This window comes from Gobio gobio, assembly GCF_949357685.1.
Source record: "Gobio gobio genome assembly, chromosome: 7".
Classification (NCBI taxonomy): domain Eukaryota; kingdom Metazoa; phylum Chordata; class Actinopteri; order Cypriniformes; family Gobionidae; genus Gobio; species Gobio gobio.
Window position 1 is genome coordinate 8,916,963 of NC_137103.1, and position 15,726 is coordinate 8,932,688.

Genomic DNA, 15,726 nt, shown 5'->3' on the forward strand with positions numbered 1-15,726 from the left:
GATCCTCAGTTCTCTGACGTCACGTTTCTGCATGTGGTGTTTGACTAGACCTTCTTTAAAACACATGTCTTTCAGACGCTGTTGCAGTTGTTTTTGGAGATGGAGAAGGAAGACCTTTTGGCTGAAGATAATTTGGACGCTTTGCAGAAAATGATAGCAAGCATTCATCCTGGTTTGGAAAAAAGAATAGTTCAGTACAAAACAGAGTGTTGTGAGTGTGACTTTTATTATTTAATGATGTGATGTGTGGAATAGATATCTATGATTTATTAATGTGCCTCTATTATATTAAAAATAAGTGAAACTACTGTAAATCAAGACTGCAATGATATAAACCCTCTGTTGTCTGAGGTGTTGATCTTGAGTTTCTGCTACAAAATGATGTTGATTGATTTTATGCGTGATATACAATTATTATATTTGTATTCTATGGAATTAGAATAATTGCATTATTTTCTGTCCCATTGCAGTTGGTGGAATGGTTATTGCTCAGGAGAGTCATTCTTCCGCGTCGTCCACACCAGATCTGGTATAACTTAATTTGCCTAGTTTGCATTAATGAACATATTTTACACATCCTCATATCATCTTTCTTCTGTGGAACACAAGAGTGGGAAATATGTATTATGCTCATTTCCATGTGTATGCATGTATAAGATTTGAAAGCTAGAGATTTTCAGATTTCCATTGAGTACTGACTTTTTATATCTTTTGACTTTAAAAGACATTATATTCACTACAGTTCAAAAGTTTGGGATCGGTAAGATTTAAAAATGTTAGGGCTGCATTTATTTGATCAGAAATACTGTCAAATATTAATATTGTTAAATATGATTACAATTTAAAATAGCTGTTTTCTATGTGAATAGATAGTAAAGTGTAATTTATTCCTGTGCTCAAAGCTGTATTTTCAGCATCATTACTCCAGTCTTCAGTGTCACATGATCCTTCAGAATGATTATGATTTATTTTCAAGAAACATTTATGATTATTATCAATGTTGAAAACAGTTGTGCTGCTTCAAATTATAATCAAACTATAATACATTATTTGATTAATAGAAAGTTCAAAAGAACAGCATTTATTTGAATATTTTGTAACAGACACTTTTGATCAATTTAAAGGGGCTATATGCAACTTTTTCCCCAAAATAAACGTAACAATAGCCTTTTTATTTTACCATTTATGACTCAAACATCTCCTGATGAGCATACTGACACCTTGTCCGCTCACAGTGGGTGCACCTATAAGCCTGTATCCTATTTTTCCTATTTTCTGGCGGGTCGTTTTTTCCCGCGCTGTCTGCGGATGTGACGTCACCACCGCTGCGAGAGCGAGCAGAAAATAAGAGCAGTTCTGTTTTTTGGCCACAGGTGTCAAACGCGAGTTTAAATTTCAGAAAAACGCATATAGCCCCTTTAATATAGTTAAATACAGCCCCCCCCTTACAGACCCTAAACTCCTGAACAGTGTATATGCTGTATATGGACTACTTGTTTTGTATTTTTTGTTTTGGAGCTCGACAGTCATTGTATGGAAAAGAGCAGCATGGACCTTCTGCTAAGCATCTCCTTTTGTGCTCCACCTTGTTAAAATAGCACTTACCACGCAGCTGTAAAACTTTGTCTCTCTCTGTCTTCGTTCCACAGCTCTCACTGCCGACATCAGTCTCATCAGGTGAATTTACTTTACATGCTTTGCAGAAATACATTTTACACATTTTATTGAATAATTCATCAAAGCTGCCATCAGTTCTGCAGCTTACAGTATGTCATGCGGTATAGATGGAATGGGAATGTGTCATTTTATCTCTATAAAGTCACCTTTATTTATATAGTGCTTTATACAATACAGATTGTTTCAAAGCTGAGCAATATAGATCTGAGTATCATCAGGTAACAGCGAAAATGAACGCCATGCTTCCTAATGATATCTCCCAGTGGTATCATGTACAGGGTGAAAAGCAACGGTCCTAGCACTGAGCCTTGCAGTACTCCATACTGATTAATATATCTCTTCATTTACTGATACAAACTGATAACCAGTCCCGCTGCTGGCCTTCTTGGTGCCCTAAGCGTAATTACTTTATGGTGCCCGCAGTGGTGGCATTCGTGACTTTGTAGATCTTAGCTGGTGGGGTCTACTTGTGGTGACCCCTCAGCACTTGGTGCCCTACGGTGCCCTCTATAAAAACCCTTTTCTTTTTCTCGATTTGAACGATTTGATCAGCCGTAAACAACACAAAACATTGGCATTTTTTCAGACGGCAGATCCTTAGATTTCACTTCCTGCCCTCCATCTGAATTTCGCGCTCTCGCGATGCAGCAGTGTGACGTCACGTGAAACCAACCTATTGCAAAATTCACCCGCAATTGGCGCTGGTTGCATGGTTATAATTTTCTCTCTAATATTATCAATCTTGCAAGTAAAGAAATTCATAAAGTCATTACTGCGGTGCTGTTTGGAAACATCTGAATTTGAAGCTTTATTTCGCTTTAATTTAGGCACTATATCAAATAAATACTTATGGTTGTGTTTGTTCTCTTCTAAGAGAGTTGAAAAGTAAGCAGATCTAACAGTTTTAAGGCCTTTCTCTATGCAGTAACACTGTCCTTCCACAAAATGCGAAATACCTCTAGTTTTGTTTTCTTCTAGCTGTTGCTCCTTTGTTTGGGCTGCTCTCTTAAGGGCCTGAGTGTCTCGTTATACTGTGGCATCGGTATATTTTCCTTGATCTTCTTTAAGTGTAACTGTGTCTAAAACAGACACAGGTGTCAGTATAAAGACCAGAACGACTATCATTTTGTCTAGCGAAACATAATCTAGAAATTACTTCTAAAGACTATACAAGAAAAATTATGGGAATTCATGCAAAAATTATCAATGTAACCAACTCAAAACATATTTGTCTGGCGTTGTTCTTTTTGGCAGTTGGTACAATGGAGGATCAGGTGGACAGACTTAGTCTGACTGAAGGAGTTTCTGAGATTAGTGAAGGTACTGCAGTAAATGTCCAATACAACACCATGTTTGATCTCTGTTTTTAACCTATACTAAAAATGTCTCATCTCTGTGTCTTAGATCAGAGCCATAATTTGGACTCCAGCTCAAACTTGCCCTTGGCTGAAAATCCAGAGGTAATCTCCAACCTTTCACACATTAGGTCTTTATTCTGGGTTCAATACACGTCAAGCTAAATCAAACATATACAAACATATTTTAGATTTTCGGCACTGCTATCTTTATTACATTAAGCCACATGCACTTTTTCTCTGTAACTGTTTCCTATTCACAATATTTTGAACAAAGTCTGCTGCATTCGAAAATGAGGGCGACATTTCCAGTTTCAAGTTTGCAAGTGTCTCGAGGGAACACAATACTTTTGCGAGAGAATGCAATTGAATACAACATTTCTGGGAGGAATGCAAATGCAATACTTTTGTGAGAGAACACCAAGTTTCTCTGGGTGTAACAAGTTAATAAGTGTTTATTAATTTTGCTCAATTTGGCCATGATCTGTGTAGATAGCTATATTAGTGTATATATGTTATGTGATGCTGGACAACCCTGCTTAAATCAAACCAGACATTCTTCACATTCACGCGCTATAACACTGCTTCCTTTGAATGCTAGATCCAGCAGTATGAGATGAAAGGGGACAGGAGAGGAGTCTGTGTAATCATTAACAACTATGACTTCACTGCAGGCGGGATGCCAAAAAGAGAAGGAACAGACATTGACAAAGGTTAGTGTAACAAACACAACTACTTAAACCAGTCATCAAGCCAATAGCCTGATAACCATCATTACACTATCAGCATGTTGGTTGCTGAGTGGTTTTTAGCGTGTTTCTCTGTGGTTGCTTGGGTTTTCGTTAGCAGCCCAAGTCAAAAGAGCCTAGCCTTTAGAATATTCTGGTCTTTCCAGAAAATCTCAAGTGAGCGAATTGCGCAAAAATAGCTCTTTAGCTCCGCCCCACAAAGCATTGCGAGTAGGGTTGGGTACCGAACTCTGTACTTTTAAGGGCACCGACCAAATTACGGTGGTACTACCGAATACCGACTCACATTAAATCAATCGGTACCAAATTTTGGTACCTGAGAACTATCTGGTGATATAGACTAGTGTCTGTAAATATTAAACCACAAAAAAACTATTTAAATATGAATCCTGCATGTCTCTGTGTGAATGAATGCCGTAGAAGCGTGGTTTACCACACACACACACACAGACACTCACTATCGCGCTCACTATCACTATGACGGTCGCATGTTTCCATCTCTGACGTCTCATATGAGGACATGAACGCATGTCCGTCATCTCCAGAGCCACTGAGAGTCACTTTATGAGCATTTTACCGTGTCATTTGAGAAAAAACTACCGTCATATCATAAACACAGAAACTCAAAGGAACGGCAACCCGTCAAAATAAAAGTCTGGTTTATCTTGACAAATACATCACTGTTGTACAGTAGAATTTAGATATGTCTCAAATTAATAATACTAACACAAATGTAATAATAATAATCAAAACTTTATTTTTTAAGTAATAAATTAAACATTTTCTGTTTTAATGTTTCAATTTTAACCGTATAAAGCTCAGTTGTGCAGAACTTTGTTTGACAAAAAAAGTTTAATTATATTAAAAGATAAATTAAATTAATGTCTTTTGTCTTCATTTGATTACCAGAAAATTCACAGCACATCATTTGTGGGAAATCTTTTCATAGAAATGAAATTAAAAAGAAAAAAATAATATGCTTGTTTTTATGAATTAAATTTAAGTACCTAGTAGCCTACTATCTAGTAAATATTACAGTATACAAACATCACAGACAATGGCAGACAGAGACCAGGGCAGCTCTGGCATAATGTCAATAACACTTCTATAAATGACTTACAGGTGATTTATTGTTATTGATGTAAATCCCTAAAGTACCGAAAAAAGGTACAGTTGGGTACCGGTACCAGTACCAGTTAAAATGTGAACGGTACCCAACCCTAATTGCGAGTGACAAAAATCAAGTGGGTCTCACTATACTGTCAAAATGCTTAATGCACATTTTACAATAAACATATATAAAAATATATTGTTTCTTCAGAAGGCCTTTATTAACCTCCATGTGGAGTATGTTTATGATAGATGGATGCACTTTTTTTAGCTTCAAACTCGTGAGCCCCGTTTACTGCCATTAAAAAGCTTGTAAGAGTCAGGATATATTTTCATTTTAAACTGAACTAATCCTTTAAACAGTATTTTATTCTTCATCACTTTTAATTGGATTATGTCATTTGCAATGCTTAAAGTCCCCCTGTGATGAAAATAAATTTTTAAAGGGTTAGTTCACCCAAAAATTTAAATTAGCCCATGATTTACTCACCCTCAAGTCATCCTAGCTGTATATGACATTCTTCTTTCAGACGAACACAATCAGAGTTATATTAAAAAAGTCCTGCTCTTCCAAGATTTGAAATGGCGGTGAATTTTGTTTTTGAAGTCCATAAAAGTGCATCTATCCATCATATAACTGCTCCACCCGACTCCGGGGGTTAATAAAGTGAAGTGAAGCGGTACGTTTGTGTAAGAAAAATATCCATATTTAAAACTTTATAGACTAAAATAACTAGCCTCTGGTGGAAAGCTGTACGCAATTTGAGTTTTGTTTTGCTCTGTCCTCTATGCTTCTGCGTTCGGCAATACGCATGAGCCAGGTCAGGGGTTATTCTTTCGCCCGTAAGTCGACTTGCGTATGGCTTTCAGCCGGAAGTTAGTTATTTTAGTCGGAGACGTGTTGAGCAGTTATATGATGAATAGAAGCACTTTTACGGACTTCATAAACGGGGCAACAATTCACTGCCATGATAATGCTTGGATTAGCCTGGACTTTTTTTTATATAAAGGCCCTTTCACACTGGACGCGTAACAAAAAAGCGAAGCGGAAAAGCGAATATATTAATAGTTCACGTCAAAACCATTCACACCAGCCACGACACGAAGGTTTAGGTTGCACCCAGTCTTAAAGAACAGAGAGTCTGAAGGGGAGTATGCTAATACAGGAGCTAAAACTTTATCATGGCCGGTTCCGCACTTACTTTCCAATGTCCGTGGGACAATTTGAGGAGCTCCTCCAGAGACCATAGCACCGCATCTGACGAGACACACACACACTTCAGGAACCAATCGATCCGGAGTTGAGTAACAATGCAAACATTTAAGTGCCACAGTCGTACTGACGGAAACACATTCACTTTCAATAGTCGCGAACACAATTAGGCTTAGAAAAAAAATCTACGAGTTTTAACTCAAAAAGTTAGTTATCGATGTCTGTAGCCTATAGTGGGCAAACACAGCTGCATCTGTACAGCTGTAAACACAACTACAGCTGTAATCTCGTGAGAAATGCGATACCTGGCAATGTTAATGTTGATTGAATAGCTAGTGACATCTACTGGACATTTCGTGACCTTTGTTTCCTTGTATGTGATTGGTTTAAGCCTTTTCTGACGCTGCAAGAGTTTCAAAAATCGACTATAATTGGCGCAATATAATCTATAAACTATATAATCGACAATTATTTGTGTGTCAAAATCACGTCCAGTGTGAAAGGACCTTATCTACGATTTTATTCGTATGAAAGAAGAATGTCATATACACCCAGGATGACTTTAGGGAGAGTAAATAATGGGATAATTTTGGGTGAAATAACCCTTTAACCCTTTAATGTTGTTTATATGTGTAGTCTTTAGGAAGAGATGATCGCGCGCCGCGTCGCAGCTTGAGCTGACGTGCGTATACAGTGATCAGTCACAATAAAGAGCGTCAACACGGCATTTAACGTTTGAATTTCATGATAAAATGGACTGAAAACTTAAAGGGTTAGTTCACCCAAAAATGAAATTTCTTCCATTAATGACTCACCCCAATGTTGTTCCACACCCGTAAGACCTGCGTTCATCCTCCGAACACAGTTTAGGATATTTTAGATTTAGTCCGAGGGCTTTCAGTTCTTTGAATGTAAGTGTATGCACACTTTGCTGTCCACGTCCAGAAAGGTAATGAAAACATCATCAAAGTAGTCCATATGGGACATCATTTGGTTAGTTAGACTCTTTTGAAGCGTCGACAATACATTCTGGTCCAAAAATAACAAAAAATAAGACTTTATTAAGCATTGTCTTCTCTTCCGGCTTTGTTTGAATCCGCGTTCTCGACGCCACAGAGACGCTGCTGACGTAAGACGCTGTGACGTGTTATCTGGTTATCTTTGGCGATTAGGGCATCTGGGACACTCACACTTACGCACCATTTAAAAAAAATATAGCAATACAAACAATGCTTGTTTACAGCGTGCGTCTCCCTCAGACTACAAACGAAGCTCTGTCGCACCAGATAACACGTCACAGCGTCTTACGTCTGCAGCGTCTCTGTGGCGTCGAGAATGCGGATTCAAACACAACCGGAAGAGAAGACAATGCTTAATAAAGTCTTAGTTTTTGTTATTTTTGGACCAAAATGTATTGTCGAGGCTTCAAAAGAGTCTAACTAACCAAATGATGTCACATATGGACTACTTTGATGATGTTTTCATTACCTTTCTGGACGTGGACAGCAAAGTGTGCATACACTTACATTCAAAGGACTGAAAGCCCTCGGACTAAATCTAAAATATCCTAAACTGTGTTCTGAGGATGAACGCAGGTCTTACGGGTGTGGAACAACATTGGGGTGAGTCATTAATGGAAGAAATTTCATTTTTGGGTGAACTAACCCTTTAATATTTTTGTGTGGGAACTAATGTCTATGTCAAGTCAACTTTATTTATATAGCGCTTTTAACAATGCAGATTGTTTCAAAGCAGCTTTACAGTGTTAAACAGGAAAATAATGCTGCATAATTTTATTCAGCTGTATAGCCATTCTGGAAAAAAACGCTGATGTCATCAGTTCATTTCAATTATCATACAGTGATAGTGTGGGCTTTAGATCAATAATTCGACCAGTAATTTAGTTTAAATGGTTAATTTAGTTTATTATTTAGATTTATTTCGATGTTTAATTGAAAAATGTTGTGTCCCCAACTGAGCACGCCAAGCCAGAGGCAACAGTGGCAAGGAAACCAAAACCCCATCAGGTGACCTAATGGAGAAAAATAAACCTTGGGAGAAACCAGGCTCAGTCGGGGTGCCAGTTCTCCTCTGGCCAATTAACAAACAGCGTATTATTATTATTATTATTCTGGCAGCTTTACAGCTCGGAGGTCATAATAGATCAGAATATTCGAGGGACCAGTTTATTGAGGATGATGTTGATTAAATAATTATTAAAGTGCAATATTTGAATGATCGGAGGCAACACGCTGGAGACGGGTTTATTGAGGATGACATATCGATTTAAGTATTATTTAATTGTAATATTCGAACAATCTGAGTCAACACGCTGGAGACGGGTTTATTGAGATGCCGTGTCGATGAGGCAGTTGCAGGGGGCGTCTAATCACGGTCTCTCAGACACTTCGGGGTCCTGTGTTGGTCTTCTCTGGGCAGGTCTACCATCTGAACTGGATACGGCCCGGATCCGGCTGACTGCAGTAAACCTCGGGATAAAACAGAGAGACTATCATTAGCGTAGATGCCGTTCTTCTGATGATGTAACGAGTACATCAGGTGTTATGGGAAGTGTTCCCGGTTCCGGCTGACCCAGTTAATGCAGCCTAACAATCATTTCATTGAAAAAGTGTTTTATGTGTATGCCACAGTAAAGAGATGTTCAGACAAACCATGTTCAAATTCATAAGTCAACAACAGTGAACCAAAGACAGTCTCAAAAACACAGTTTGAAATCGATTCACAAACTTCCTTCTAACAATCACGTCAACAACTAGGTCGGCATGAGTGAGCGGAGGCGGGGCTAATTTGCATATTAATAGAACCGCGTATACTGAATGAGGCAAGGGTGTAGAGTTACATGAGTTAAATGTTTAAATATGTCGTTTTGGTGATAAAAGACGAGATTTAAGTTGACTACAGGGGGACTGTAATGGAATGGATAGTTCTTTCCCTACTTTATCCACTAGTCTAGTAGGGCTTGCATAGACTAGTCGAGTACTTTGACCACTAGACGGAAGCCATCGAGTACTCAAGCACACAATAACATTAACCTCACTTTTTCTTAATGCAAACCAGCGAACCATGACCATGACCAAAGAGGAAGATGACAGCAAGTAAACCACACGATTTTTGTCTTATTTTATTATGAACTATTTTGAAGTGGTTACTTGGGCTCATCACTGTGCGTAACTTGTGTTTGTGTCCTACAGAGAGTCTGGAGGCTGTGTTCCAGTGGTTGGGCTTTGAGGTGCTGTCCGAACAGAACTGCGATAGCGTCCGCATGCTGCAGGTGTTGAGGGACCTGGCTGCCCGTGACCATAGGCTGGCGGACTGCGTGGTGTGCTGCGTGCTGAGCCACGGATGTGTAGATGGCGTCTTCGGGGTAGATGGAAAGACTGTCACCTTCAGAGAGCTGTTGAAGACTCTGAGTCCACTTCAGTGCTCCTCCCTCTACAGCAAACCCAAACTGTTCTTCATCCAGGCCTGCAGGGGTACCAACAACCAGAGAGCAGTGTTTCGTCAAACTTTCCCAGGAGATGAGGACACGCTAGTCAGCGACGCAGCTGTACCCAGAGACTCCATCCCTGAGGCGGCGGACTACCTGTTAGCCATGTCCACTGTGCCACACTATGTCTCATACAGGGAAAAAGACAAGGGAACCTGGTTCATGCAGTCCCTCTGCGACAACCTACAACTGCTGGTGCCAAGGTGAGCACACCAGTAAAGACAACATGATCCTATTCCCATGAATGGTAGCCTATTTTTCATAATATTGGGAAGACCACGAAAGGGGTTATCGTTATGCTACTGTCTGTCTGCACACGACAGTAATAGCATAGTATGTACAGGACATGTGTCACATTTCTTTCTTCTGCTGAACACAAAGGAAGATATTTGGCAGACATTGACTACCATAGTATTTTTCCCACTATGATAGTCAATGGCTGCCGAGATCTGCTTGGTTACAAACATCCTTCCAAATATCTTCCTTTGTGTTCAGCAGAAGAAAGAAATTCATACAGGTTTGGAACAACTTGAGGTAAAGTAAATGATAACCCTTTAAAGGGATAGTTCACCCAAAAATGAAAATTCTGTCATTAATTACTAGGCTTGCTATGATAGTCGGTGTTACCGGTGTTCAGACACAACACCGGTCACATAACTTGGCCACCGCGGCACCGCCCCCTCCGTTGTTTTGATTTTTATAGTTATAAAATAATTTAGTTCAGTTAGAGAACGTGTCTGCTCAATACAGCGTGAGCCGAACGAGAATCGCAGCACAAATACATAATTAACTCATATTAAAGGGGTGGTAAAACACATTCTTTTGAAGGCTTGACTGTGTTTGTGGGGTGCACTGTAACATGTGTTCATGCTTCGTTTTAAAAAAAATTGCCTTATTTTTCATATATTTGACCTTTATTCTACACTGCTCTGTCCCTCCTTGTAAAACGGTCTGATGCTTTCCGGGTTGTATGAAGCCAGTCCCTCAAAAATACGCAATGGGCTCAGATTGGTTAGCTGGCCCAGTGTGTTGTGATTCGCTAACCGCCTAGTGCACGTATGTCGGAAACGTCACGCCCCTTACCTTTATCGGAGGCTGTGCTTTGGTCAGTGTTAGAAACAACGGCGTCAATAAAACCACACCAATCTGAGCCCGAATCAGACCCAGAACATTTGAGTGAAGATGATCGAGCAGAACCTGCTCAGTCCTCAAGAGTAAAGACTGCGGATCTATAGTGATCGCTACTGAATGGCACTTTAACTTTTGTATTTTTAGAACGATTATAGCCAAATATCTGTCGCAAGAACTAACCCAAAACAAACACTAAGCACTGGCTTAAACTAGTAAGTTAGCCAAATCACACACAGAACCATGTTTAGCATGCCTGTAGATAAACAATACATAAAAGCTCTAATCAAAGAATCATTTACACTAATGCCAGGTTCGCTGTTGAGATTTTAACGTTAGTGTTTGTAACGTTAGGTGTTCGTCGGATAACGTTAAGTATGAATGAGCATTTAACAGACTGGTTTGCAGAACAGCATTGTCATCTGTTTACTTGCTACAACCTATTACAGGAAAACACATCGATGAAAAATAAATCAGACTTACAGGTTGTGGCCCGTGAACAGCTTCTGTTTGTAAATCCAGCTTTCAGGACAAGCCGTTGTGCATATCCTGTATTGAACTCGCGAAGTTTGTGGAAGTTTGTGTTGTCCTCCGTGAAATGTGCAGCGCGCGCGTCGTGCATCCACGCACCGGCAGTGTTTTTTTCACGCAGCTGACGTTGTGCAAATCTGGCATTGAAATCGCGAAGACGGTGGATGTTTTCCTCTGTTAGATGTGCTGCAGGGAGCCCTGCGCGCGCCTGATTCCCCGCTGACTCAAACACACGTGCATATAACATGTTTTATGTTAAACGCTCTGCAACGCACCCCCGTCCCTATGAAGGCTGAACAGAGCAAGTACCCCAGACCTGCAATCCGGATGAAAATAACAGCGTTTCCTCGGCATCGCGGCAACAACACTCCAGCCTACTATACCACAACAGCGCCGCGATACAAAATGGCCTCACCCCCCCTTATTTCATATTCCCCGGAGGAGGGGTTTATGTAAATATTGGGCCTGGTGATGTCAGCAAAACCTGGGTGAATGTGTAGTAGTCCCTAGCGGCTGTTTGCTGTAGTCCTTAGAAACTGATTTCTTTAAAAGCAAATATCTCCCTTTGCTTTAAACTTTGAACGTTGTAACTTTGCAGATGTTGTTTATGCTCAAGCAGCAACATTACACGTTAGCTAAAGTTAGAATAGTGAAATCGTGGTTTACCACCCCTTTAATGTTGAAAAACCTCATAAAATGAACATTTCATGCCATGGGACCTTTTAAGGTTGAACCACTGGAGTCACATGACTATTTTAACGATGACTTTACTGCCTTTCTGGAAAATATCTTCATTTGTGTTCTGAAGATGAACGAAGGTCTTACAGGTTTGGAAAAACTTGAGGGTGAGGAATTAATGACAGAATTAAAATTTTTGTGTGAACGAACTCTTTAAGAGAGACATTGCCAGTTTAAACAACTTTAAACTGGCAATGTCTCTCTTAAAGGGTTCGTTGTTTTTGATATATGGTTTTACGAGCACACACACCTAAACTGGTCGTCGCAGCCCGTGAACTAAACTAAATTCTCTGTAGCGTCTTATTGCTCTTATTCCATTTTATTTGCATACATATACTGTATATATATTTATACCATTTATATTATATATAAATATAACACATTTTTCTTAAATATATACATGCATGCGTGCGTATTTATATATGCATACTGATTATACACCGTACACACACACATATATATGTAAACACAAAGTTTTATTTTATTTTAATGCGATTAATCTTTTGACAGCACTATTAAAAAGCGATAAGCTTTCGTGAACGCGCAGCACAGCAACGTCACGTGAGCCAATAGTCCGAAATCTCTACCGGTGGACCAATTTCTACCGGTTAATCGTGTCTACAGGTCTATCGGCCACCCCTACTCACTATTTCTGATCATTTTATTTTCTTTTTCTTGTATGAGTATGGTACAGTACACAGTATTCACGATATAGATCCACTTCTCTGTGCGATACTTCTGTCGCGCCACACTCCACTTTATTCCTATGGGTGATGTCAAGCGACTTTAACGCGCCCGCAAAAGCATCCCGGGAAGTGCTTCAAAAAGCAGGCCAATGCCCATCTTTATGCAAATGAATATGTTGAACGCGACGTGACTATCCAATAGAAGTAGAGCACATGGAGACTGGGGGAAGTCGCTCGCGGGTTTTAAAAACATAACATGCCCCGCTGGCTCAAACATACAAATGAGGGGAAGTGTCGCAACACCACGCTTCAGTCGTGCCGCAAAAGTGTATCCGTACCGTCAGTGTGTAGTATTTAATTCCTAACACACAGTTCGGTTAGTGTATGAGGGTTTATACACTGATTGAGTTGGAAGTATCTGTAAGTTCAGTTTGATCTCTGACTATGTCTCTCTATCTTATGTGCATGTAGGGGAATAGATCTACTCTCCATTCTGACGCAGGTGAACGCTGATGTGAGCAAGAAGACGGACAGAAGTGGTTTGAGGAAGCAGATGCCACAGCCAGAGTTCACCCTCACCAAGAGAGTGGTTTTCCCTCCACCCAAAACTCGCCCACCCCTTCAGTAATGTCATGCTGCACTCCTCCACTTTACCTGCTGTTCGTCAACAGTGTTTACATTTTTAGATTGGGTTTACTTGAAATAAGGCATTACAAAAAAATGCCCACACAAAATATACTATTTTAGATATTTATAATGCCACTTCAAAAGTAATTCCAACAAATATGTATGGCCAGTAATACACAATGTAGCCTCCAACGAGCACATTACAACTTGAATGGACCTTTCCATGAGTCCTTCTGCAGGACACGACCACATATTGCACACCTGGCGACATGGTTCAATAGATCTGCCAGCTACTGTACATACAAATTAATGATAAATGCAATGTTTTTGGTGAATATCTTTGTAAGAAAATTCTCTAACACTTATTTTCTTACAGATAGATGAGGATGTGAATAACCTACAGTAGCCTGTTGAGTTGTCGTATTGTTTAATACAGGACAATCTTGCACAATCATAAATTGTTCATTGCACATTATATTTCCAAATTATTCCTATGTATATTCATGCTGGGATAAGGGGTATGATGAGAAAACCTGTATTAGGATTATTGCACTTCTTTGTATTGCACTGCTCAAATCTCTCATATCTGAGCACTTTTGTTTGTTGCTGTAGATAAGAGTGTCTCAATGCCTTAAATGTGGACTAAGTGTAGTTTGTAGCCTGTTGCAACTCACAATTTACTGGGCAAATAATGACATTTCAAGCTAAAAGGGAAGTCTGGTGCTGCTGTTTGTCATTTAAACCTTAAACAAATAAGTGTGACCTACTAAATATTAATGAGATGTAAAAATCGGCTACACTAAGAGAAGTCCTGAGCATGTACAGTCATGTGAAAATGTTTGGACACCCTATTGAATTCCAAGGTTTTCTGTTCAGGACATAATTTAAAAAAATCAGGCAGGTCTTAATTTGTAAAATAAAACCTCCGATGAACAACAACACATGACATATCACACCGTGTCATTATTTATTTAGCAAAAATAAAGCCAAAATGGACAAGCCATGGGTGACAAAGTTCGGACACACTTACTGTAGTAACGGTCAGGCACTGCTAATCAAATGCCTTTGATTAACTGATCCCCAGCAACTGTGATCTCCTCTATAAAAGCAGAAGTTTTGTCAGTTTGCTGCTCTCGACTCAGCATTCAGGCTTGTTTTTTATCCACAGTACCGGGGCACCTCAGTCATTGAGTGGACCATGAACTCTGTATACCAAAGTATTCTAGAGTCAAATGTGAGACCATATGTCCGACAGATAAAGCTTAGCTAAAACTGTGTCGTGCAACCGAATCAAATTCTGTTGCTTTATTTTGCTGTGTACCACTGTGAAGCTGCTTTGAAACAATCTGCAGTGTAAAAAGTGCTATATAAATAAAGTTGACTTGACTTGAAATGTCTGTGTGTCAGTACTGAATTGAGTTTTTGTGCAGATTGTGCAGGATCAAAACAAATTAAGGACAATTAAGACCTGGGGCCAGTTGCATAAACATAGCCATTACATTAAGACTGTGGCATAAGAACTAGTACAAACAACTAGCAGTTAGTTAGGGGTAACCAGTCTACTTTTCGGTATCAAATTAGACTATGTAACGGACTTTAACAGTCTTAAAATCTATTAGTGGTTTATGCAACTGTTTAAAATGACTTAAGACCTAGAACTCAATACTTCAGAGAATTTAAGACTTTCTAAGGCCTAACATTAAGACCCAGCAGAAAGTCTGTGTACAGTCATGTGTAAATGCTAGGACACCCTACTGAATTACATGGTTTTCTGTATCAGGACATCATTAAAATTCATCTAGTGCTTGGCAGGTCTTAAAATTTGGAAAATTTCCTGAAGAAAATGTGAGTGGTGCTTGCCGTGCACAACTAACACTGCTAGAATGTTTTTATAAAGATGCTTACGTGATTAGCATGTTGTTAACATTTTTGTGTTTATGTTATGTTTCTAACACAATTAGCATTTTGCTAGCATGATGGTGGCGCATTTTGACTTGTTTTTATCATGTTTTAACCCTAAGCGAATAGCTTTTAGCATGTAGTAATTCACTGCTAGCATGTTTAGCATTCTGGAAGTCCTGTCTGCTATCATGAGTCAAAAGAGTCACAACGATGCTGTGATGCAGAGCTATAGTTCTTGTTAAACAGTTGGTAGGGTACTCTGTTTGGTTTCTAGCGAGTGGCGTGATGCTACACCAAAGGCTGCTTGTGAGTATAATTAAAATAAACCAACCCCCATGCCTCTTTGATGGTCGGATTTGAAGATATTCCTCTTTGGGTTTGGGTTGCTAGGGTGCTCGACAATTGTTGCTAGGGCGGGGCTAGGATGTGTTGAAGGTGATTCATGATTGGCTGTTTGCTGCCCAGAGTCAAATGAGCCCACCCTCATGTTTCTATGACACTT

At 39.5% G+C, this 15,726-nt stretch overlaps 1 protein-coding gene across 2 annotated transcripts in view; it reads left to right on the forward strand.

The window, feature by feature from the left end:
• The window catches only part of casp10 (caspase 10, apoptosis-related cysteine peptidase), a 32,811-nt gene extending 18,099 nt beyond the window's left edge, over positions 1 to 14,712 (forward strand). For both annotated transcript variants that reach the window (XM_079822284.1, XM_079822283.1), the window contains 8 exons: positions 76 to 211; positions 471 to 529; positions 1,650 to 1,677; positions 2,932 to 2,997; positions 3,082 to 3,137; positions 3,634 to 3,745; positions 9,317 to 9,815; positions 13,167 to 14,712. In XM_079822284.1, coding sequence (XP_079678410.1) covers positions 76 to 211; positions 471 to 529; positions 1,650 to 1,677; positions 2,932 to 2,997; positions 3,082 to 3,137; positions 3,634 to 3,745; positions 9,317 to 9,815; positions 13,167 to 13,323 — 1,113 coding nt within the window. In that variant the 3' untranslated portion in view covers positions 13,324 to 14,712. The remainder of the gene's footprint in view (positions 1 to 75; positions 212 to 470; positions 530 to 1,649; positions 1,678 to 2,931; positions 2,998 to 3,081; positions 3,138 to 3,633; positions 3,746 to 9,316; positions 9,816 to 13,166) is intronic.
• The last annotated feature ends 1,014 nt before the right edge of the window (positions 14,713 to 15,726 follow it).